Source organism: Nicotiana tomentosiformis, chromosome 1 (assembly GCF_000390325.3).
Source record: "Nicotiana tomentosiformis chromosome 1, ASM39032v3, whole genome shotgun sequence".
Lineage (NCBI taxonomy): Eukaryota > Viridiplantae > Streptophyta > Magnoliopsida > Solanales > Solanaceae > Nicotiana > Nicotiana tomentosiformis.
In genome coordinates this window covers 55,127,515-55,153,353 of record NC_090812.1, presented here as the reverse complement: position 1 = coordinate 55,153,353, position 25,839 = coordinate 55,127,515, and the positions used below count along the sequence as shown (strand labels likewise).

General features: G+C 37.0%; 1 protein-coding gene across 2 annotated transcripts; it reads right to left on the bottom strand.

Annotated features, from left to right (window-relative positions):
* Nucleotides 1–974: 974 nt before the first annotated feature.
* Nucleotides 975–4,982, bottom strand: LOC104117246 (uncharacterized). 2 transcript variants are annotated; one of them, XM_009628274.4, is made up of 7 exons: nt 4,822–4,982; nt 3,922–4,298; nt 3,410–3,582; nt 3,242–3,322; nt 2,594–2,669; nt 2,413–2,505; nt 975–1,313 (listed from the first exon to the last, which is right to left on the bottom strand). In XM_009628274.4, exons 2-7 carry the CDS (start codon nt 4,280–4,282, stop codon nt 1,177–1,179), a joined length of 921 nt encoding a protein of 306 aa, XP_009626569.1. In that variant the 5' UTR covers nt 4,283–4,298; nt 4,822–4,982; the 3' UTR covers nt 975–1,176. The 2 variants fall into 2 exon arrangements, with proteins under 2 accessions (XP_009626569.1, XP_018633494.1); XM_018777978.3 differs by lacking the exon at nt 4,822–4,982 and adding an exon at nt 4,721–4,739.
* Nucleotides 4,983–25,839: the final 20,857 nt, after the last annotated feature.

Below are 25,839 nucleotides of genomic sequence, written 5' to 3'. Positions count from 1 at the left end.
AAAAAAATAGCTTCTCTCCAAAAGAACTTTTGAGAAAAAATACACTTAGAAACACTTTTTAAAAGATTGGTCAAACACTAATTGCATGTTCAAATTAAATAATTAAATACAAACCATTTATCACCAAAAATACTTTTAAAAAAATCACTTTACAAAAAAAAAATAGTTCTCAAAATAAACTGTTCTAAACAGACTATAAGATACTACTAATAAATTGCATAATATTGTTCTAAATATGCCTCGGAGATAAAAAGAGCAGTATTTAAAATATATTTTGATTTGATCCAAAGGGGAGAATAACGCAAACTATGAAAACAGTATACTCTCCAAAAATTCCTTATCTTCTATGATATGAACAAAGATTTAGTTTAGTTCCTTAAAATCAAAACTTTCTTGAAAAACTGCACACCACTTGTTCTTCAACCATCTCAAACCTCCAATGCAATTCCAGAAGCTATAACGAGAATTGCGCAACACCAGTTTAGTTTTGTTCAGTTTCATCTTTACAGGGGACAATGGCCGAGAATACATTACACATAAATGATTTTACATTAATAATTAATTCACCTTAAAACTAATCCATTGTTTACGTAGATTGGACGTTCACTAGAGGAGTTGGACACATGGGCGGATGCAGGTTCGGTCGAACCGAGTAGCTTTGATCCAAACTCTATATTTGTATTTAAAAATTCATTGAATATGTATAAATTATTAATTTAGAACCCAGTAACTTCGAGGAATTGAATCCCGAACCCATTAGTTTCAAATCCACTGATTGGGCATGAGTCTTGTCTGATATGGCCAAGAACTTGATGCTCAAAACTACTGATGCAGCTGTCGATGTTCAGTAAATACATTTAAAACTTCTTCTAAAATGCGTAAAGTTGTTTTCTTCTTTTTCCTTTTCCTGGACAAATGTACGCTGTTAGTTCACTCCTACAATATGCTATTCTAGTTTTTAAATGATTAGTAAGTGAGACAAGACGCTTCATATTGAATGGAGGCTTTAACACCGGTTAACGTACCATATGGATAATAAGCCGAGGCATACATGAAATAGGCAACACTAATATATTACAATGACCAACAAAAAAAAGGAACTAAGGTCCGAAACAGATCAGTAACATGCCCTTCAAACCATGAGAACCTAAGCAAATCCCTACCGAATAGGTACATTCACTCTATGTTGATCCTGACGATGTTTCTTGGTTTTCCACTTTGACTCGCAGGCTGGGTACTGCTATTACGTCTCAGACCACTAAATGAATCTCTGAATCCAGGATCCCAGTTTGTCAACCAATTATTACTTGTTCCTGCATAAACCAAACAGCAAACATTACAAGGATCACACATGCATTAAGCTTCTTCCTATGAAAGGAAGATTTCATCCAGCAAAATCCTGAAAGGCTAACAGAAACTAGCAGGTCACTGAATGGCATAGACAAGGTTCCACTTTTCGCTTTGCTTGTTTTAGCTTTCTGTCAGACTTTGGGCCCGAATGGTAGAATTGGTACCAGTGCATGGGGTAAACAAGAGCTAGATTTCAAGCAGGCATGATCTTTGTGCTTGCTTCTTTAAGTAGCGCTTTACTTCGTAAGCAAACAGATAATAGGCCACAAAGTTTGTCTAATTCTTCCCACCTAAGCGTGCAGTAAATCACAAGCAAAGAGTGTATCAAACTAGTATGGTAATTCATAAGAGATTGAAAACAGCTCCTGCTACATATTTTCTGAAATGTCAAATCTAAGGGCTGCAGCTTCTAACAGTTTTTGCCCAGAATCTGCATTAAAAAGAATTTTTCATCTAAAACGAATAAGGTAATCTTTTAGTGAGACGCTAAACTAGAAAAACTTCAAAATTCAATTTACTAACAGGGAGAACTCTACCACTTGCTGCGAAAATTAGCTACCACACTAAATTAAAAAATTCACGCCATCATAAATAATGGGATTCTAGTTTCAGAAGAATTAATTTCACCCATGCTCAACCATGTAATATCATTTGCTTAGGCTCATTGTGAAGTGCTAACTAATAAGCTAGTGTGGTAAGGTCAAGTCTAGCTCTCTTCATCTGTGTCATTGTTTGATGAGAGGTGGTGAAGTAATTCCCTACACAGTTACTCCCACGCCCTATATCGACAAAGTTACCTAAACTCTCTTCATGCCCTCTCAAATGAGACAGCTAATAAAGTTTAGCGATAGCAATGTAAAATGCATAAACTAAGAACATTGTCAAACTAAGTCTAGTATGATCGGGGAAAAACCCTAAGTCTAGCATAACTGTATATGGAATAAAGATAGTTTAACTGAGAAGAGTCAATACTCCGTCGGAAATGTGCAAATGTAATAAATCAGGGCATATACCAGTACTTTTTGACATGATCAGCAGAGGGCATTTCCTTTTCTCACTAACCTGCATTTGCATGGAAATCAGACCCACTCTCCCAGCCAGGAATATGCCTATCAGCATTGCCATTCCATGTCTGTTTAAAGCCAGCTAATTCATCTGCAAAACAAAGAGACAAACATGTGAAATCTGCTGTTGAACGGAACGTAGAAGTGGAACACCTGAGTAATCTTCAAGAAGATGCTACCTTCTGCTAGATTATGCAATGTCTGCGTCGTGTCCACCTTGCCGTCAGAGGTAAGCTCCCTTGTTAAGGAGTGTCCCTAGGAATGATAGAAGAATGTGAATAAGATACTTTTCTCTATCCAGCAAGATGAAGCCACTGTTCACAGAGTAAAGGAAAAGGCTAGAATTCAACCAGAGATTGCACATATCTTTAACTACACAAATGGAGCAATCTTTTAGATTATCATGTAACTGCCAATGTCTAACGCAGGTGAAATAATGCAAGTCTCTCGCAAATTCATATGAGAAAAGTCAGACTCGTTTCTATCTTCCGCATGAATGGCAGACACATACGAGTAGACACTCTTATTAACTACTAACGCCTCTGTTCTCAGCATAGAAGACAAGTGTTAAGACTCCTTTAAAAATGTTCATGACAAAGTTACGAACTCCATACTTTGGTTGTTAATACATCCAAATTTACATAATTTCTAGTAGATAATTTAGAAGGTATTGGAGGTCCACCATTTTCCACTGAGACTCATAGATGTTATCTTGAAAATAGTGTATGTTTTCGACTTAATAAGCTTCTAAACATAAAACATATCACAAGTCCTTCAAGTATTTTAAGAACAGTGCCAAAAGCAAAGACTAATAAAATGCATTATACCTTATTGTGGATGCCCCTGGAGATTCTATGTGTTGCTTGACCAGTTGTTCTATCTGCTTGCTTGCTCTCCTCTAGCACCCTCTGTTTCATAGCATGTGCACTGTTAGAATCAGGAAGAACGCACTTATTCAGCCAGATGAACAAGACATCAAGGAGAAGAGAACATACTCCATCACTTCCAGTCTTACGTGTGGTGGTGGCAGTGTAATATGCCCCCTCTATTCCACCATATGTAACTCTTCTATAGCTCGCGCTTTGAGTCTTGGATTCTGTTCCTTCCAAATTCATATCTTCCATTCTCCGAGTCACGTCTTTGCTTACGCTCTTGCTCTTGCTATGGTCTGAGGCATAAGCACAACTAATGATTTAAACCAGCAAGAACGCTAATTCATCCGTTTCATCATTTTATGCACCACTTTCTTTTTTAGTCTATCCTTGAAATAACGCCAAGAAGATGTGGAACTTACTTGTTGGTAGTAGGGCAATTTTTTATAGTTTGCATATATTTACTTTATGTCTCAAAAGTTTCCTTTATTTCTTAAGCTATATTCTCAGTCAAAAAACGTCACATAAAATGAGACAAAAGAAGTACTAATAATGGACAGACAACATAAAACCCCATCTTGACAACGCCTATCATTTACTTGTAGAGAAGGAAGATTAATAGAACCAAAAGTTACCATCAGTTTGGTCTTCAGGGTGTTCAACAAGTGGATATCTGTTAGCATAATCCCTATCTCTTTCCTCCTCAGAGCCATTAACGCCGTCTTCCTCCCCTGGTTCTATCCCTACTTCACCCTCATCATCCATATCTATCTCTTGAATGACTGGCCCATTGGAATTAGCAACTTGCTGCAAGTCATCAGCAGGGGTTGTTGGATGTACCATGGAAGACTGAGACAAGTTGGGGAAAGGGCGAGCGAAGAACGGGTCATCAAATGGGTCTCTTCCTCCAAATATGCTTGACATCATGCCTCCAAATCCATCAAATGGACTGCTGAAGGAGTTGAAATTGTCTCTGCCACCTCTTTCTCTCTGCATATTCTCACACCAAACCCTAGTTCCAGAACCCGGAAACTTAACAGCTTAGCTACTTAAACCTATTGAAAAGGTTAAGAATGATTGGCAATAGGATGCATCATAATTTAGTAATGTGCAGCAATTACAATCTCATGGCCAATTAACGTGTCGAAATCAACAACGTCTCAGCTCCTAATTTAGTACTACTACTTGGTAATACAATACTGTAACACTTGAAAGAATTCACCACAAAAGCTAGTTTGAACCTTGATTTTTAGGAACCTAGTCAAATATATGAAAGTAGGACTCTTACATTCTTACAATCCTGAGAATATCATGAGTTTAGGAATTGGTAAAAGCACAAGTTTAATGAGAAACTAATGATTGGAACCTCTATTTTAGGCAATGATACTCCTTTAAGTTCATTTTAGTAAATGATAGAGCTAGTGCAGAATCTACCAGTTCCATGACTAGAAGATAATTGAATTAAACAATAAACAGCAGCAGAAACATTAACATTAGATTGCTAATTCCCTTTACCAAAGAAGAGATTGAATTACTTTAGGTGCAGAGTCGAGAATAAATTTGTCTTAAGATGAAATAAAGTGCGGGACTAAGATTTATATTTGAGGAGTGGTTGAGAGTGACACGTGTTGGAGAGTTGTAGAGAGGTCAGAATACATGGAGCCTAGATCCTTCCCTTTTCTTTCATTTTCTATTCTATTCTATTTTTCTCCTTGCACTCATAACATTCTAGGTCTCTCTTTTACCATCCCTTTTATCTAATTTTTGGTGTTTGAATGAACAAAGAATATAAAAAATTAATTGTGCAAAATATTAAATTAGTTTAACAAATATTGAGTGAGTGTTATGAATATATTATATTATGGATGTTTATTTAGTACTCCGTTGTAAATAAGCTTCCTGAAGAAGTTTATCCATATGAGACTCCGCCATAAATACATTTATCTATTTAGTACTCTATTGGAAATAAGCCTTCCTGAAGAAGCTTATCCTTTCGGTACTCCGTTATGGATAAATATTATCCATGATAGAAGATTATCTATATCTGGCACAACAGTTTAGAGCAGCAGCTTACAAGCAGCTTACACAGCAGCTTGCAGTAGCAGCTTGCAGTAGCAGCTTACACAACAGCTTCCTTTCTTTTATAAATAGAGGAGAATTCAGTTCATTATGTACAGAAGTTTGAAGTTTGAATAATAAATCAGTTTCTCTCTATACTTGTCTTTACTTTACAGTCTTTATTTTATAACACGTTATCAGCACGAGTCTCTGCCATCTCGAGCAAATACTTTAAAAGTATCAGAGGTACGAACTTTTTTTTTTTAAATAATGTCAAATCTTTCTAAACTTGAGTTTGTAGCCCTGGATATATCGGGCAAAAGCTACATGTCATGGGTGCTTGATGCCGAAATTCATCTTGATGCGATGGGTCTGGCAGACACCATCAAAGATAAAAATCAGGCATCAAACCAAGACCGTGCCAAAGCAATGATATTCCTACGCCATCACCTTGATGAGGGCCTGAAAATGAAATATCTTACTGTTAAAGATCCAGTCATACTGTGGAGTAATTTGAAAAATAGATATGACCACCTGAAGATGGTCGTTCTTCCACATGCACGTTATGATTGAACTCATCTAAGGTTACAAGATTTTAAATCTATCAGTGAGTATAATTCTGCTATGTTCAGAATTATTTCCCAATTGAAACTATGTGGTGATAATATTACTGATCATGATATGTTGGAGAAAACTTTTACCACTTTTCATGCCTCGAATATGCTCCTACAGCAGCAATATCGAGAGATGGGATTTAAAAAGTATTCTGAACTTATCTCAAATCTTCTTGTAGCCGAGCAACATAATGGGCTATTAATGAAAAACCATGAAAGCCGACCTACTGGTTCTTGTCCATTCCCTGAAGTGAATGAGACGAACTTCCACCAAGCTAAACGTGGAAGAGGACGTGGCCCCAGTCGTGGTCATGGCCGTGGTCGGGGAGGAAACTCTAATCGTGGTAATAATAATGCACCAAAGAACCCTCCTCACCACCAGCAGTGGAAAAGGAAGGAACAAAAGCATGAAACGGTGCAAGCAGCAAAGCCAGAAAATGCATGCTATAGATGTGGAGGAAAAGGGCACTGGTCACGTACATGTCATACGCCAAAGCACCTGGTTGAGCTATATCAAGCTTCCCTGAAGAAGACAGAGAAAAATGCTGAACCAAATTTTATTTCTGAAGATAATTTAGACTTCATGCATTTAGATGTAGCTGATTACTTTGCACTCCCAGAAGGAGAAATAAGTCATGTGATCGGTAGTGAATCTGTAGAGATGTAAATATTTTAGTTTCTGTTATTTGTAGTAGATAGTATATTTATGTAATTGTTGCACATAAATAAAAGTTATAATGTTTACTATCATATTTATTTTATTTATGTCATTTTGAAGAATATGGATAATCCTCAAATTATGTTTGGATCAAAGACCAATCATGAAGATATTTGTGTAGTTGATAGTGGAACAACTCATGCCATATTCAAAGATCAGAAATACTTTTCTTATTTACATAAGGAAAAAGCAAATATTTCTACAATTTCTGGTAATATAAGTTTGATTGAAGGCTCCGGAAGAGCTATTGTATTTCTGTCTAAGGGAACAAAACTTATTATCGACAATGCATTGTACTCCTCCAAGTCCCGAAGAAACTTGTTGAGTTTTATAGATATCCGCCGAAATGGGTATCATGTTGAGACAATAGATGAAATGAATGTGGAATATCTTTGTATTACAAAGAATATTTTTGGCCAGAAATGCATTGTAGAAAAGTTACCAACTTTATCTTCTGGCTTATATTATTCAAAGATTAGTACAGTTGAAGCACACTCTATCGTAAACCAGAAGTTTACTGATTCAAATACTTTTATGCTTTGGCATGGCCGTTTGGGCCATCCTGGATCAATAATGATGAGACGAATTACTGAAAATTCGAGTGGGCATCCATTAAAGAACCTGAAGATTCTTACAAATAATAAATTTTCTTGTGATGCTTGTTATCAAGGCAAAATGATCACTAGACCATCACCAATGAAGGTTAGCATTGAGTCCCCTACCTTCTTAGAACGTATACATGGGGATATATGTGGACCTATTCACCCACCAAGTAGGTCGTTTAGATATTTTATTGTCCTAATAGATGCATCTCAAGATGGTCTCATGTGTGCCTATTATCATCTCACAACCTGGCGTTTGCAAAGTTATTAGCCCAAATAATTCGATTAAGGGCACAATTCCCAGATTATCCTATAAAGGCTATTCGCCTTGATAATGCTGGAGAATTCTCATCTCAAGCTTTTGATGATTACTGCCTATCAGTTGGGATAAAAGTTGAACATCCTGTAGCTTATGTTCATACTCAAAATGGCCTTGCAGAGTCATTTATTAAACGGCTGCAATTGATAGCAAGACCACTACTTATGAAAATAAAATTACCCACTACTGTTTGGGGCCATGCTATCTTGCACGCAGCATCACTTATCCGTCTCAGACCAACGCATTATAATAAATATTCTCCGTCACAATTAGTTTTTGGTCATGAACCAAATATTTCCCATCTACGAATTTTTGGATGTGCTATATATGTGCCAGTAGCACCACCACAACGCAGTAAGATGGGCCCCAAAGAAGGTTAGGAATATATATTGGGTTTGAATCACCCTCTATTATTCGCTATCTTGAACCATTGACGTGAGATTTATTTACTGCTCGATTTGCAGATTGTCGATTTGATGAAACAAATTTTCCACAATTAGGGGGAGAGAAAAAGGAAATCAAAAGAGAAATTGTGTGAAAAGTTTTATCATTATCTCACTTTGATCCACGTACCCCTATATGTAATCAGGAGGTCCAGAAGATCATCCATTTACAGAATATAGCAAATCAAATGCCAGACGTATTTACTGATTTGAAAAGGATAACTAAGTCACATATCCCTGCAGAGAATGTGCCTATCCGAATTGATGTCCCAGCAGGACCATCTATTAGCATGAGAGCTAGTGAACCTAAAGCACGCCTAAAGCGTGGTAGGCCTATGGGTTATAAGGATCGAAATCCTAGAAAAAGAAAATTGACAAATAATCAAAATGATATTATGAAGGGATCTCCTGAACAGACCCAAGATCTGATTCTTATGTGGAAGGCTTAAAATACATATGATGGATGTGGTTACAGCTTATCTGTACGGGTCACTTGATAATGAGATTCACATGAAAATCCCTGAAGGATTTAAAATGCCTGAAGCATATTCAAAATCTCGGGAAATGTACTCAATCAGATTACAAAGATCTTTGTACGGTTTAAAGCAATCTGGGCGCATGTGGTATAATCGCCTCAGTGAATATTTGCTGAAAGAGGGTTACATAAATGATGTTATTTGTCCATGTATTTTTATAAAGCAGAATTTGTTATACTTGCTGTTTATGTTGATGACATAAATCTTGTTGGAACTTCAGAAGAGCTCCAAAAGGCAATTGAATATCTTAAGAAAGAATTTGAGATGAAAGATCTTGGGAAGACAAAACTTTGTCTTGGTCTGCAAATTGAACATTTGGCAGACGGGATCTTTATCCATCAATCTGCCTATACAGAAAGGGTCTTAAAACGCTTTTACATGGACAAAGCGCACCCATTGAGTACACCAATGGTTGTTCGATCACTTGAAGTGAATAAGGACCCGTTCCGACCTCCAGAAGAGGATGAGGAACTCCTGGGTCCTGAAACACCCTATCTCAGTGCAATTGGTGCACTTTATGTATCTTGCTAATGCTACAAGGCCTGACATAGCATTTTCTGTTAATTTACTAGCAAGATATAGCTCTTCTCCTACACGGAGACATTGGAATGGGATTAAGCATATATTGCGATATTTAAAGGGAACTCTTGATATGGGTTTGTTTTATGCTAACAAAGATAGTGCAGATCTTGTTGGTTATGCAGATGCAGGTTATTTATCTGATCCCCATAAAGCTAGATCTCAAACAGGGTACGTGTTTATATGTGGAGGTACTATCATATCATGGCGCTCCACAAAATAATCTATTGTTGCTACTTCTTCAAATCATGCTGAAATAATAGCTATTCATGAAGCAAGTAGGGAATGCGTATGGTTGAGATCAATAATTCATTTTATTCGAGAAAAATATGGTTTGGAATGTGAGAAAAGACCCACAATTTTATACGAAGACAATGCTGCATGCATAGCCCAATTGAAGGGAGGATTTATAAAAGGAGATAGAACGAAGCACATTTTACCAAAATTATTCTACACACACGATCTTCAGAAAAATGGTGACATTGATGTGCAACAAATCCGTTCAAGTGACAATCCGGCAGATTTATTCACCAAATCTTTACCAACTTCAACTTTTGAGAAGATGGTATACATGATTGGAATGCGGAGACTTAAATATTTGAAACAAGCTTTTTATCAGGGGGAGTAAAATACGCGATGTACTCTTTTTTCCTTATTATGATTTTTTCCCACAGGATTTTTCTTATAAGGTTTTTAATGAGGCAGCTAGCAATGCGTATTACTAAATATGTGTACTCTTTTTCCTTCACTAGGATTTTTTCCCACGGAATTTTTCCTAGTAAAGTTTTAACGAGGCACATTATCTTTTAATGAACATCCAAGGGGGAGTGTTATGAATATATTATATTATGGATGTTCATTTAGTACTCCGTTGTAAATAAGCTTCCTGAAGAAGTTTATCCATATGAGACTCCGCCATAAATACATTTATCTATTTAGTACTCTATTGGAAATCTATTGGAAATAAGCCTCCTGAAGAAGCTTATCCTTTCAGTACTCCGTTATGGATAAATATTACCCATGATAGAAGATTATCTATATCTGGCATAACAGTTTAGAGCAACAACTTACAAGCAGCTTACATAGCAGCTTACAAGCAGCTTACACAGCAGCTTACACAGCAGCTTACACAGCAGCTTCCTTTCTTCTATAAATAGAGGAGAATTCAGTTCATTATGTACAGAAGTTTGAAGTTTGAATAATATATCAGTTTCTCTCTATACTTGTCTTTACTTTACGGTCTTTATTTTATAACAGTGAGGACTTAATGAGAGGTTGAAATAATCATTATTAGTGGAATACTATCAAACATTTTGGCACATTCTAAAACAAACACACTACTCCATTGTTTCTATTATATTATTCGTAAAATATTATTTGTGTATTTATCTGAATTCATGAACTCCAAATTTTGGTGCGTCCCATATCCATAGGATGGTGCGTGTCCAAAGACAATGATCTTAAAAACAATTTCACAATTTCAAGACTAGGAACAAAAAGTTGCACCATACTTTAGAAACAGAGCAAAAATAGCATAAACTATATTTTTAAATATGCGTATTTTGACAATTATCGTCAAATCTAAGAGATAAAACTTATGAAACTTTTTACTTAAATAAAAAAATATTTAGTCTTTGACAAATTTAAAAGATCAAAATTGATTAGAAGTATATTTAAGGATCTACTTTCAATTTATCCCAAATATATTTTTGCCATTTTGTCTTGTTTAACTTCGCGCACTCTTTCGCCCTTTCACTCAGTGCTCCTTTTTTTAAATAACAAATAACACTTATTTTATTTTTGTTCTGTTCTTCATCACCTTGTCAACATATCTATTATATTTGATATATACTTTCAAGTTTTAATATGTCACAGAAAAGCTTAAGGATTTAAAGGGACTGCATATATGACATATTGATCGATGGAAGAAGGGAGTACCAACTAGTAACTTGCAGACTACTATTTTAAAATTTTAATCATTTGATGAAACAACTTCTTTTGTTTAGCTTCTTCTGTTTGAGGGATCTGGGGGGCTTGGATATGAGGGGTCCGGAGCAGGGGCGGATGTAAAAGTACTAGTATGAGTTCTCGGAAACTCAGTAGTTTTTGGCTAAATTTCGTATTTGTATTAAAAAAATCATTCAATGTATAAAAATATTTAGTTGGGAACCCGTCCTTTAGTTCGGTTATTAAGATATATTAATTTAAAGTTGATATAGGAACCCATAAATTTAAAATCCTGAATTCGCCTTTGATCCGGAGAGGAGTGAATAACTCCCCGTCATATATGGGCGTAAACTTCAGGAATCTCAACTTCATCTTCCCTATGCTAGTTCTAATTATATAACGCATAGTACCATTTTTGGGTATTATGTGCCATACAAGAAGTGCTGCAGGTTAGCATACTCGGATACGAGCACGCGGGTACGTTGTTTCTTCTCTATTTTTGAGACCTAGATTACGTAAGGAGGCAATTTTGAGATGAATTTTACCTCAACCTCAAAGGTTAGTAATTCTAGCTTAATTTAATGATTTGGACCTCGATGTGAGGTCCGGCTTTAATATAAATTACATATTTGGACTCGGGAATGAATGAGCTATCGGAATTTGGTCTTGATTTCGGATTTTGACCATGTGGGTTCGGGTTGACTTTTCTTAATTGGGTAAAGATCGAACCTTTTTGATATGAGGATGATTCCAAAAGCTTGTTCTGACTTATTTGAGTATTATTTGACTAAATTCGAGTTGTGTGAAGACTTGTTCTAAAAGGAAAGTGGTATTGGAGAGTTGATTTATTCTGGAAAGAGGTAAATGTCTTGGCCGACCTTAATTTGAGGGAATTAGCTTGTACTTGGGTCTATTGCGACGTGCTAAGTGTGTTGGGGGCGAAGTATATGTATGGTGACGAGTGTATTTGCCATGGTCTAAGCATGCAGATAGAATTAGCCAAATCCAAGAAGTTCAATGAATGCACGTACTATTACTAGACCTGTTAAATGGGTTGACCCAACCTGGACCCGAACCCGTTGACTCTTGGCCCGTGGGTCCTTAACCGGACCGGGCCAGTTCACTTTCTTATAGGGGTCGGTCCTGTTCACCTTCTTATAGGGGCCGGTCCGGAGTTGACCCATTAATCAAAACCTCTTGACCCGACCCAGACCCGTAACCCCTAAACCCTTATCCCGGGCCCTAATGGACCGAATTCAATTTAATTCAAAAAACTAATAAATGATAAAATTTCAAACTTTTATACATATATACGAACTTGAAATTACTACATGTTCTTGAAGCCAATTAGAATAAAAATAAAAGAAAATTTATACTTTATTAACATTAAAACTTGAGAAACATATGGAATTCGACTATATATTTTTATAACTAATAGTCTGATACATAAGAAAAATGATATTCTAATATACTCTAATTCTCATGAGCTACTCTATACATTCCTTCAACATCAGACGTGGTCAGATCTTCAATTGAGTGCGAGTCGTCATTTAATTTATATTTCCTTGATTTCTTCTTTCTACATATAACCAATCTTTAAAAGTAACGAGGACATAGGCGCGAGAACTTAAAGATAATCTTCGCTTTTCAAGTTGTATTTTTCCTTGGCTAAATGCACTTTCAGAAGCAACTGTTGAAATCGGAACTGCCAAAAAATCACGAGCCATTGCAGATACCACTGGGTACTACTTTGCACTATCTTTTCACCATTTCAAGACATCGAAGTCATCATCCTCGTTAATTGGATCCTATTGCAAATAACAAATGAGTTCGTTAAAGTGACCAAATGATGTAGGTTATTTGTTTATCTTACTCCAAATGCCAAGACCACCTAAGCGTTTAAAAGTTGAGGAAGAGCTAATCGGCAAAGGTGGTCTAGCGCCATCAAGATTATTATGATACAATTCATAAGTAGCATTAGCTAGTCTAGAAATATTTTCTTTAACGCTATTAACACTTGGATAAAATGTAGGTTCAACTTCTAAATAAGTATATAACAAATCAATTAATTGTTGCGCTCTACCTAATTTCATGACAGGATCAAATAAAATAGCAATTTGATAAATATCGGGAATAGGAAGAAAATATTTTTTAAACTTTTCTTTCATACCAGGAATAAAAAGTCCAATAAGTTTATAATTCTTAAAATTATAAAACAATGAAGCAATCTCAACTAAATAAGGCAAAATAGTGTTCACAGTAGGATAATATGAACCAGAAAAATACAAAGTAGTAGTGTAAAATTTTTCCAAAAATAAAATAATATTATCTATTGTTTCCCAGTCACTATCAGATATAGTTGTTTCTTCATCGTTCGACTCAATAAAAGCATTATATGTATCAGTAAGTGGTTGTTTATATGTTTTGCTCGGGCTAACATTGAGTATGTGGAATTCCATCTAGTTGGAACACTTACAGAAATATTGCGAAATCGTACTCCATAAATAGTGTTAACAACAAATGTAATTGCATTTCTAATTTTCAAAATTGGGTTTTCAAAACATGTAAGGCTAGTTTGAACTATAAAATTTAAAATATGACATGCACATCTAACATGAAAATATTCAGAAAAATTTGTACCCAATCACTTTTTAGAGTTTTAACAGCATTATCATTATTGCTAGCATTATCAAATGCAATTGAAAGCACCTTAGAATCAAAGACCATAAAAAGAAGTTTGTTGCAAAAGCATTCTTGAAATAGCATGTCCAGTTTTATTTTCTTCAATAACATGAAAAGCTAAAATTCTTTTTTGCATAATCCAATCATGGTCAATCCAATAACAAGAGTTAAAAAACCTAACTTATTTTCAGCATGACCAATATAAGAAGTTAATGAAGCTCTACTTTTAAGGCTACCAAATAATTCACGTAAAGTACTTTGATATTTAGTATAGTCAGAAAAGATATCATGTCTAACTGTTGTTCTAGGAATAGGAGCATATAAAGGATTATGTGCCTTGGTAATCCAATTCCGAAGTCCAGAACTTTGGCCCGTAGTAAAAGGTAAAGCATCTCCAGCTATGAATTTTGCAAATTCCATCCTATCCGTCTTTTTACAGTAAGAAAATGTCTTACCGGTTGTAGGGTCAATTGTACCTTGAATAGAACCTAAACTCTCTTTTTTAGGATCTTTCCAAATATTGGGATGTTTTTTAACCATATATCTTTTTGCATAAATTTCATCAAAATATTTTCATACCTCAGAGGTTCTTCTACGACTACGTTTTTTACTAGCACCACTTACATCTTCTACTTGTGTACCTCCTAATTCTTCTACCTCCATGTCAAAATTATCAGTAACATCATCTAATGTTATGCTATCCAAATCAAGATCTGTAGTTTCAATTCTTTGTATTTCCTTTTCTCCACTAACCAGATCTTTTCTTTTTCTATCAAAATCATTAGTATGAGAAGAAGATGCCATTGAATTTCAAAAAAAAAATACAACTAACACAAATAATAATAAAAAGTACAAGTAGCACAAATAACAAAAACTAAAATTAACACAAAATAACAAATAATATTTAAAAACGTAAAGAAGGGAACGAATGTACCAAAATATTGAAATTAAAATAACTGATCGGAACTTGAGTGGACCCGTTTTGTAGTTACTTTCTTAAATTCCAACTTCAATTTCTGAAACCAAATACCGAATAATTGATAATAAGTACTAATATATAATAGCAACTTTTGAGAATGTGAGACTAAGAGAGCGTAAGAGAAAAGAGAAAAGAAATTGGGGACAAAATGATAGTATTGAATATGGAGTGATTAGAGAGTTGCAAATAAAGAGGGGATTATTTATGCCAAAATCAATTCCCAAATCCCATATTTACTAAGATAAAAATATGAGTAGTTTAATTCAAAGTTCTATAATATTTATTCTATTAAAAGTTTGAGAATTGAAATAAACAAATTGAAAACTTGAAAACAAAAGTTACTATATTCTCAGTGTCACCATACAAGGAAATAATATAAACTATTTTTATTTATTAAAAAGGTCAAATAATGAATAATGGGGTTCTGAAAATACTGATTATGACTTTTGATAAATATGGTAATTTTCTATGGTTAAAAAGGCATCTCAGGATAGCCAAATTAACTGTAAATTAAAAAATTAAAACAAAAAAAACTTGGATATAAATTTTAATACAGTCCTTTGATATTCTACGAAATTATTTATTTAATTAAAAATACTAGTAAAATATTATTTACAACCTCATACAACAACAACAACAACAACAACAACAACAAACCCAGTAGTTTCCCACAAGTGGGGCCTGGGGAGGGTAAGATGTACGCAGCCTTATCCCTACCCCTAGAAAGTAGAGAGGATGTTTTCGATAGACCCTCGTCTAGAGAACGACTGAAAAAGAAAAGATAATTGCAACAAGTAGGAATAACACCAAGATGAAATAAGATTGAATCTAAGAATGCAGTCAAACTTTAGGTAGTAATAGCCATCTATGAATAAAAGATATCATACTAATACTAATGCTAGCGAACAATCGACTACCTACGAATCTTCTACCCTAATCTTTGACCTCCACACCCTCCTGTCTAGGGCCATGTCCTCAGTCAGCTCCAGTTGCGCCGTGTCCCGCCTAATAACCTCTCCCCAAGACTTCTTAGGCCTACCTCTATCCCTCATGCTGCCCATCGAGGCTAACCGCTCGCAACTTTTAACCGGGGCATCTATACTTCTTCTCTTAACATGCCCGAGCCATCTCAACCTCGCCTCCCGCATCTTATCCTCCACAGGGGCCACTTTCACCTTTTCTCGAATAACTTCATTCTTAATCTTATCCAATCGGGTATGCCCACACATCCACCTCAACATCCTCATCCCAACTACTTTTAGCTTTTGGGTATGAGGGTTCTTGACCAGCCAACACTCTACTACATACAACATATTCGGTCTAACTACAACCTTGTAGAACTTACCCTTAAGTCTCAGCGACATATTTTTATCATACAAGACACCGGAAGTGAGCCTCCACTTAATCCTGCTCCGATACGATGCGTGACATCTTCATCAATTTGCCTGTTACCCTATATTATAGATCTGAGATACTTGAAACTACCTCTCTTGGGGATGACTTGCGTATCAAGCTTTACCTCCATATCTCATTCCTGGGTATCGTTGCTGAACTCTCACTCCATTTATTGTTGCTGAACTTGCATTCTAGGGTCTGCCTCCAAACTTCCAAACTCTCGTTAACACCACCCCGCGTCTCGTCAATTAAAACTTTGTCATCAGCAAATAACATACACCATGGCACCTCACCTTCAATGTGTCTCGTCAATGCATCCATCGCCAAGGAAATAGGAATGGACTAAGAGTTGATCCCTGGTGCAACCCCATCATAACCGAAAAGTGTTCCGAGTCTCCTCCCGCTGCCCTAACCCGAGTCTTAGCTTCATCATACATGTTCTTAATCACCCTAATGTAGGCTACTGGGACCCCTTTAGCCTCTAAGCATCGCCAGAGCACCTCTCTCGGGACTTTGTCATATGCTTTATCTAGGTCAATGAACACCATGTTCAAGTCCTTCTTCATCTCCCTATATCACTCCACCAATCTTCTCACAATGTGAATGGCTTCCATAGTCAAACTCCCTGGCATAAAATCGAACTGGTTCTCAGAAATGGACACACTGGTCTTCACCCTCACTTCAACCACCATCTCTCAAACTTTCATAGTATGGCTTAGTAGCTTAATCCCCCTATACTTATTGTAACTTTGGATATCGCCCTTGTTTTTATACAGAGGAATTATCGTACTCCACCTACATTTATCGGGCATCTTCTTCGTCCTAAAAATGACGTTGAACAATCTAGTGAGCCATTCCAAACCTGCCTTACCCATATTCTTCCAAAATTCAACAGGTATTTCATCTGGCCCGGTAGCACTACCCATGTGCATCTTACGCATAGCCCCCTTGACCTCCTTGACTCTTATGCGTGCAATACCCGAAATCTCGGCGCATCTCGGAGTTCTGCAAGTCGCCCAACACAATGTCCCTATCACCCTCTTCGTTCAGGAGTTTATGGAAATAGGTCTGCCATCTTCATCTAATCTGAGCCTCTTCCATCAAAACTCTACCTTCCTCATATTTGATACACTTAACTTGATCCAGATCATGGGCCTTCCTTTCTCTCACCTTGGCTAGCCCGTATATCTTCTTGTCCCCGCCTTTGGCCTCAAGCTCTTCATACAAACACCCATACGTCGCAGTCTTAGCCGCAGTAACCGCTAACTTCGCCTCCTTCTTAGCCCACCTATACCCCTCCTTGTATATCCTCTTCGCTTCCTCGTCCATGCTCTCTATAAGCGTCAAGTACACCGTTGGATTGGCTTCCACTTTCTCTTGTACCTCCCCACTCTACCACTAGTCACCTTTGTGGCTGCCAGAGAAACCCTTTGAGACCCCTAAAACTTCTCTCGCAACTACTCTAATACACTCCACCATCGTGGTCCACATACAGCTCGCGTCCCCACTGCGGCTCCCATAGCCAACAACTCCCTCCCCCCCCCTCCCCCAACTCCTGGGCTTTGTCACTACTCAAAGCACCTCACCTGATCCTGGGTTGACCATACACGACCCTCTTCCTCCTCTTCCTCACGATCTTTAAGTCAATCACCAATAATCTATGCTAAGTCTTGAGATTCTCGCTTGGTATAACCTTGCAATCTATGCATAGGCTCATATCGCACTTCCGGATGAGTAGATAATCAATTTGAGTCTTAGCAAACGAACTCCGGAATGTAACCAAGTGCTCCTCCCTTTTCGAAAAATACGAGTTGGCAATCACCAAATGAAAGGCTTTAGCACAGTCCAATAATGAAGTACCTCCTTCGTTCCTAACTCCAAAGCCAAAGTCGCCATACATACTATCATAACCCCTTCCCCCTTCCCCCCCCCCCCCCCGATGTCACCCCAATATGACCATTGGAGTCACCTCCTATGAATAACTTCTCGGTGAGCGGAATGCCACGTACCAACCCGTCAAATTCTTCCCAGAAGCGCCTCTTAATCTCCTCGTCCAAACCCACTTGAAGCGCGTAAGCACTAATCACATTTAAAGTAGACCCTGCCACAACCAGCTTAATCGCCATAAGCATGTCGTTCACCCTCCTAACTTCTACCACTAGTTCCCTAAGATCCCTGTCAACCAAGATACCTACCACATTCTTACCCCTCTCGCGTCTTGAGACCCACAATTTAAACTCATCAGCATCTCGAGCCTTCGAACCCACCCATCTAGTCTCCTGAACACAAGCTATGTTGATCTTCCTCTTTTGGAGGATCTTCGCTAACTCTATATACTTTTCCGTCAAAGTTCCTATGTTCCAGTACCCCACTCTCAACCTAGAGACTCCCTTGCCACCTCCCCCACATCCGAGGACATGACCTTATTCCACCATCACTCACCCCAGCCACTATAATCTACGAAAAATTACGCTAGAACTTTCGCTAAAATAGACAAAGGATTAAACTAAAGGAGGCAGGGCTAACACTTACAACTCTAACCACTAGAAATACGTACAGATAAGACAAACATTCAAGCAAGAATTAAACTAGTGATAACAATAGATGTGTAAAAAAAGGCCAACAGAACAGCTAGTAAGAAATCAAATTACAGTCTAGAAATCCCTAAATAGTTATTAGCAAGAAAAATATCCAGGCAGATGCACTAAATAATTATAGGCAATCAAGAATTAGACTTAAACTAATGCAAACTAATTGGATACTAACAAGGAGACAGAGATATTAAACGAAGAACATGAGGTACCAACTCCTGATTAGTGCGAAACCTGGGTGAATCGTCGTAAATGTCAAGGTCGCGCTGCCAAAGTCACCTTATTCAATTTCCCGCTGCCTCCAACCGATTTTGACGTCCGCCGCACGCTCTGATCTAGTAGTGAATACCTGCAAAAACATAAGGAGGAACCAAAAGGGGAAAAAGGGAGGAAGAACAGAGGTATGCGAAGAAAACCCAAATAGCAATTCACTAAAAAGATTGCAACTTTAAATTCAGAAGGAAAAATAGTGGAAACAAAGTAATTGATTTCGGAAAAGAAGATAAAAACTTTTTATTAAACGTACCGCCTTTTCCACCGTTTGAAGATACATGCACTTTTCATATCACCATACAAGAAAATATTGAAATTTTATTAATTAAAAGATCCAAATAATGAGTAAAAGGAGATAATGAAATTCTTAAAAATTAATCGTAATTTTTTCAACACTCCAAGTTTCTTATGGCGCCGGAGAATTAAAAATTAATTGCAACTTCAGAAATTGAATAAAAACTTTTGAAAGGAAAATTACCGCATCTAATGTTATTTTTCCAGAAGATAATTTTTTATTAAGTAAAAGTCCAAATAATAAATACGAAATATATTAAATTTTATAATGATTAATTATAGTTGTGATTTTATCCAATATGGAATCGCTTATGAGGATAAAATTGTCGACCGACATTTGATGTTAGAGTTTCGTGCTTTTTCTTTCAATAATTCTTTATAATAATTAAAAAAAAAGTCGACTCATTTAATCTTTTGGTGGGATACATTGTTGATCTTAGGTAAATTTTTATTAATTTAATTTTAAAAATTTCTCTCAACTAAGGTAAAATTTTCAAAAATTGTTAATATTAGTGATATAAGCATTTTGGAAAAAATATATACGTAAGCTTTTTTTGTCTGATTGAATATAAATATCATTTAAAGTATTATGTTCAACTTATATTATTTCTCTTAGAATTTTTAATTTTAAAAGTAAGCTTAACTATCATTATCAATTTGATTATTACATTTTAAGAAATAATCAAGGTTAAGGCGATATTATTTTTTAAAATCCTCGTGTCTTCTTTTTCTTCGGAGTCGTTTTCAGTCACCATCAGTTGCAGTATTCTTTTCTTTCTTTTTTATATAGATTCATATTTCCTACAAACTTCCAATATGTTTAAGCGAAAATAAAATAAAAAAATCCTCTATTAAAATATCTTGGGCCTCAAAGTTTTGGGGCCGTTGCTACACGACACAGATCGATCGTCAGACTAATTAATGTGACTCTGAATGCCTTAGCTACCGTCTGTATTATATATATCCCTAACCTTTGATTAATTTGAAAACAGTATATTGTCAAGAAAGCACAATAACAACAATATCCAATTCTTTCTAATTAAATAATTTTATTAGTGGAATATCATCGGTATGTCCAACTTAAACTCATTATTTTCGATTCAAACGATATCACTTTACACACTTCCAAGAGATGAACAATCGAATTACATTAACACTTCACTGTGGAAGAGTCATCAAAGATCAATCCACAAGCAGTTGATCTTACAAAAACACCGGTCTATAAGCAGAACTTCTATCTTACATTTCCCTAACGGATACTCAAACGAAATGGACATATCATTACATCCTTTGGCTGCTCAGGCCTCTCCTACATCTTTGCACAGCACCAGTAGCCAAATTAACTGTAAATTAAAAAATTAAAACAAAAAAAACTTGGATATAAATTTTAATACAGTCCTTTGATATTCTACGAAATTATTTATTTAATTAAAAATACTAGTAAAATATTATTTACAACCTCATACAACAACAACAACAACAACAACAACAACAACAACAAACCCAGTAGTTTCCCACAAGTGGGGCCTGGGGAGGGTAAGATGTACGCAGCCTTACCCCTACCCCTAGAAAGCAGAGAGGATGTTTTCGATAGACTCTCGTCTAGAGAACGACTGAAAAAGAAAAGATAATTGCAACAAGTAGGAATAACACCAAGATGAAATAAGATTGAATCTAAGAATGCAGTCAAACTTTAGGTAGTAATAGCCATCTATGAATAAAAGATATCATACTAATACTAATGCTAGCGAACAATCGACTACCTACGAATCTTCTACCCTAATCTTTGACCTCCACACCCTCCTGTCTAGGGCCATGTCCTCAGTCAGCTCCAGTTGCGCCGTGTCCCGCCTAATAACCTCTCCCCAAGAATTCTTAGGCCTACCTCTATCCCTCATGCTGCCCATCGAGGCTAACCGCTCGCACCTTTTAACCGGGGCATCTATACTTCTTCTCTTAACATACCCGAACCATCTCAACCTCGCCTCCCGCATCTTATCCTCCACAGGGGCCACTTTTACCTTTTCTCGAATAACTTCATTCTTAATCTTATCCAATCGGGTATGCCCACACATCCACCTCAACATCCTCATCCCAGCTACTTTTAGCTTTTGGGTATGAGGGTTCTTGACCAGCCAACACTCTGTTACATACAACATATTCGGTCTAACTACAACCTTGTAGAACTTACCCTTAAGTCTCAGCGACACATTTTTATCACACAAGATACCGGAAGTGAGCCTCCACTTAATCCTGCTCCGATACGATGCGTGACATCTTCATCAATTTGCCTGTTACCCTATATTATAGATCTGAGATACTTGAAACTACCTCTCTTGGGGATGACTTGCGTATCAAGCTTTACCTCCATATCTCATTCCTGGGTATCGTTGCTGAACTCTCACTCCATTTATCGTTGCTGAACTTGCATTCTAGGGTCTGCCTCCAAACTTCCAAACTCTCGTTAACACCACCCCGCGTCTCGTCAATTAAAACTTTGTCATCAGCAAATAACATACACCATGGCACCTCACCTTCAATGTGTCTCGTCAATGCGTCCATCGCCAAGGAAATAGGAATGGACTAAGAGTTGATCCCTGGTGCAACCCCATCATAACCGGAAAGTGTTCCGAGTCTCCTCCTGCTGCCCTAACCCGAGTCTTAGCTTCATCATACATGTTCTTAATCATCCTAATGTAGGCTACTGGGACCCCTTTAGCCTCTAAGCATCGCCAGAGCACCTCTCTCGGGACTTTGTCATATGCTTTATCTAGGTCAATGAACACCATGTTCAAGTCCTTCTTCATCTCCCTATATCACTCCACCAATCTCCTCACAATGTGAATGGCTTCCATAGTCAAACTCCCTGGCATGAAATCGAACTGGTTCTCAGAAATGGACACACTGGTCTTCACCCTCACTTCAACCACCATCTCCCAAACTTTCATAATATGGCTTAGTAGCTTAATCCCCCTATACTTATTGTAACTTTGGATATCGCCCTTATTTTTATACAAAGGAATTATCGTACTCCACCTACATTCATCGGGCATCTTCTTCGTCCTAAAAATGACGTTGAACAACCTAGTGAGCCATTCCAAACCTGCCTTACCCATATTCTTCCAAAATTCAACAGGTATTTCATCTGGCCCAGTAGCACTACCCATGTGCATCTTACGCATAGCCCCCTTGACCTCCTCGACTCTTATGCGTGCAATACCCGAAATCTCGGCGCATCTCGGAGTTCTGCAAGTCGCCCAACACAATGTCCCTATCACCCTCTTCGTTCAGGAGTTTATGAAAATAGGTCTGCCATCTTCATCTAATCTGAGCCTCTTCCATCAAAACTCTACCTTCCTCATATTTGATACACTTAACTTGATCCAGATCATGGGCCTTCCTTTCTCTCACCTTGGCTAGCCCGTATATCTTCTTGTCCCCGCCTTTGGCCTCAAGCTCTTCATACAAACACCCATACGTCGCAGTCTTAGCCGCAGTAACCGCTAACTTCGCCTCCTTCTTAGCCCACCTATACCCCTCCTTGTATATCCTCTTCGCTTCCTCGTCCATGCTCTCTATAAGCGTCAAGTACACCGTTGGATTGGCTTCCACTTTCTCTTGTACCTCCCCACTCTACCACTAGTCACCTTTGTGGCTGCCAGAGAAACCCTTTGAGAACCCTAAAACTTCTCTCGCAACTACTCCAATACACTCCACCATCGTGGTCCACATACAGCTCGCGTCCCCACTGCGGCTCCCATAGCCAACAACTCCCTCCCCCCCTCCTCCCCCAACTCCTGGGCTTTGTCACTACTCAAAGCACCTCACCTGATCCTGGGTTGACCATACACGACCCTCTTCCTCCTCTTCCTTACGATCTTTAAGTCAATCACCAATAATCTATGCTAAGTCTTGAGATTCTCGCTTGGTATAACCTTGCAATCTATGCATAGACTCATATCGCACTTCCGGATGAGTAGATAATCAATTTGAGTCTTAGCAAACGAACTCCGGAATGTAACCAAGTGCTCCTCCCTTTTCGAAAAATACGAGTTGGCAATCACCAAATGAAAGGCTTTAGCACAGTCCAATAATGAAGTACCTCCTTCGTTCCTAACTCCAAAGCCAAAGTCACCATACATACTATCATAACCCCTCCCCCCCCCCCCCCGATGTCACCCCAATATGACCATTGGAGTCACCTCCTATGAATAACTTCTCGGTGAGCGGAATGCCACGTACCAACCCGTCAAATTCTTCCCAGAAGCGCCTCTTAATCTCCTCGTCCAAACCCACTTGAAGCGCGTAAGCACTAATCACATTTAAAGTAGACCCTGCCACAACCAGCTTAATCGCCATAAGCATGTCGTTCACCCTCCTAACTTCTACCACTAGTTCCCTAAGATCCCTGTCAACTAAGATACCTACCACATTCTTACCCCTCTCGCGTCTTGAGACCCACAATTTAAACCCATCAGCATCTCGAGCCTTCGAACCTACCCATCTAGTCTCCTGAACACAAGCTATGTTGATCTTCCTCTTTTGGAGGATCTTCGCTAACTCTATATACTTTTCCGTCAAAGTTCCTATGTTTCAGGACCCCACTCTCAACCTAGAGACTCTCTTGCCACCTCTCCCACATCCGAGGACATGACCTTATTCCACCATCACTCACCCCAGCCACTATAATCTACGAAAAATTACGCTAGAACTTTCGCTAAAATAGACAAAGGATTAAACTAAAGAAGGCAGGGCTAACACTTACAACTCTAACCACTAGAAATACGTACAGATAAGACAAACATTCAAGCAAGAATTAAACTAGTGATAACAATAGATGTGTAAAAAAAGGCCAACAGAACAGCTAGTAAGAAATCAAATTACAGTCTAGAAATCCCTAAATAGTTACTAGCAAGAAAAATATCCAGGCAGATGCACTAAATAATTATAGGCAATCAAGAATTAGACTTAAACTAATGCAAACTAATTGGATACTAACAAGGAGACAGAGATATTAAACGAAGAACATGAGGTACCAACTCCTGATTAGTGCGAAACCTGGGTGAATCGTCGTAAATGTCAAGGTCGCGCTGCCGAAGTCACCTTATTCAATTTCCCGCTGCCTCCAACCGATTTTGACGTCCGCCGCACGCTCTGATCTAGTAGTGAATACCTGCAAAAACATAAGGAGGAACCAAAAGGGGAAAAAGGGAGGAAGAACAGAGGTATGCGAAGAAAACCCAAATAGCAATTCACCAAAAAGATTGCAACTTTAAATTCAGAAGGAAAAATAGTGGAAACAAAGTGATTGATTTCGGAAAAGAAGATAAAAACTTTTTATTAAACGTACCGCCTTTTCCACCGTTTGAAGATACATGCACTTTTCATATCACCATACAAGAAAATATTGAAATTTTATTAATTAAAAGATCCAAATAATGAGTAAAAGGAGATAATGAAATTCTTAAAAATTAATCGTAACTTTTTCAACACTCCAAGTTTCTTATGGCGCCGGAGAATTAAAAATTAATTGCAACTTCAGAAATTGAATAAAAAACTTTTGAAAGGAAAATTACCGCATCTAATGTTATTTTTCCAGAAGATAATATTTTATTAAGTAAAAGTCCAAATAATAAATACGAAATATATTAAATTTTATAATGATTAATTATAGTTGTGATTTTATCCAACATGGAATCGCTTATGAGGATAAAATTGTCGACCGACATTTGATGTTAGAGTTTCGTGCTTTTTCTTTCAATAATTCTTTATAATAATTAAAAAAAAAAAGTCGACTCATTTAATCTTTTGGTGGGATACATTGTTGATCTTAGGTAAATTTTTATTAATTTAATTTTAAAAAATTTCTCTCAACTAAGGTAAAATTTTCAAAAATTGTTAATATTAGTGATATAAGCATTTTGGAAAAAATATATACGTAAGCTTTTTTTGTCTGATTGAATATAAATATCACTTAAAGTATTATGTTCAACTTATATTATTTCTCTTAGAATTTTTAATTTTAAAAGTAAGCTTAACTATCATTATCAATTTGATTATTACATTTTAAGAAATAATCAAGGTTAAGGCGATATTATTTTTTAAAATTCTCGTGTCTTCTTTTTCTTCGGAGTCGTTTTCAGTCACCATCAGTTGCAGTATTCTTTTCTTTCTTTTTTATATAGATTCATATTTCCTACAAACTTCCAATATGTTTAAGCGAAAATAAAATAAAAAAATCCTCTATTAAAATATCTTGGGCCTCAAAGTTTTGGGGCCGTTGCTACACGACACAGATCGATCGTCAGACTAATTAATGTGACTCTGAATGCCTTAGCTACCGTCTGTATTATATATATCCCTAACCTTTGATTAATTTGAAAACAGTATATTGTCAAGAAAGCACAATAACAACAATATCCAATTCTTTCTAATTAAATAATTTTATTAGTGGAATATCATCGGTATGTCCAACTTAAACTCATTATTTTCGATTCAAACGATATCACTTTACACACTTCCA

What these genes read in the sequence shown, in the direction of transcription:
- LOC104117246 (XM_009628274.4), bottom strand. Translation starts at nt 4,282, where the DNA reads ATGCAGAGAGAAAGAGGTGGCAGAGACAATTTCAACTCCTTCAGCAGT. An exon ending in GTAAGACTGGAAGTGATGGA is followed by an intron (nt 3,323 to 3,409) that starts GTATGTTCTCTT and finishes GCTATGAAACAG; the next exon opens with AGGGTGCTAGAGGAGAGCAA. An exon ending in CCAGGGGCATCCACAATAAG is followed by an intron (nt 2,670 to 3,241) that starts GTATAATGCATT and finishes TATCATTCCTAG; the next exon opens with GGACACTCCTTAACAAGGGA.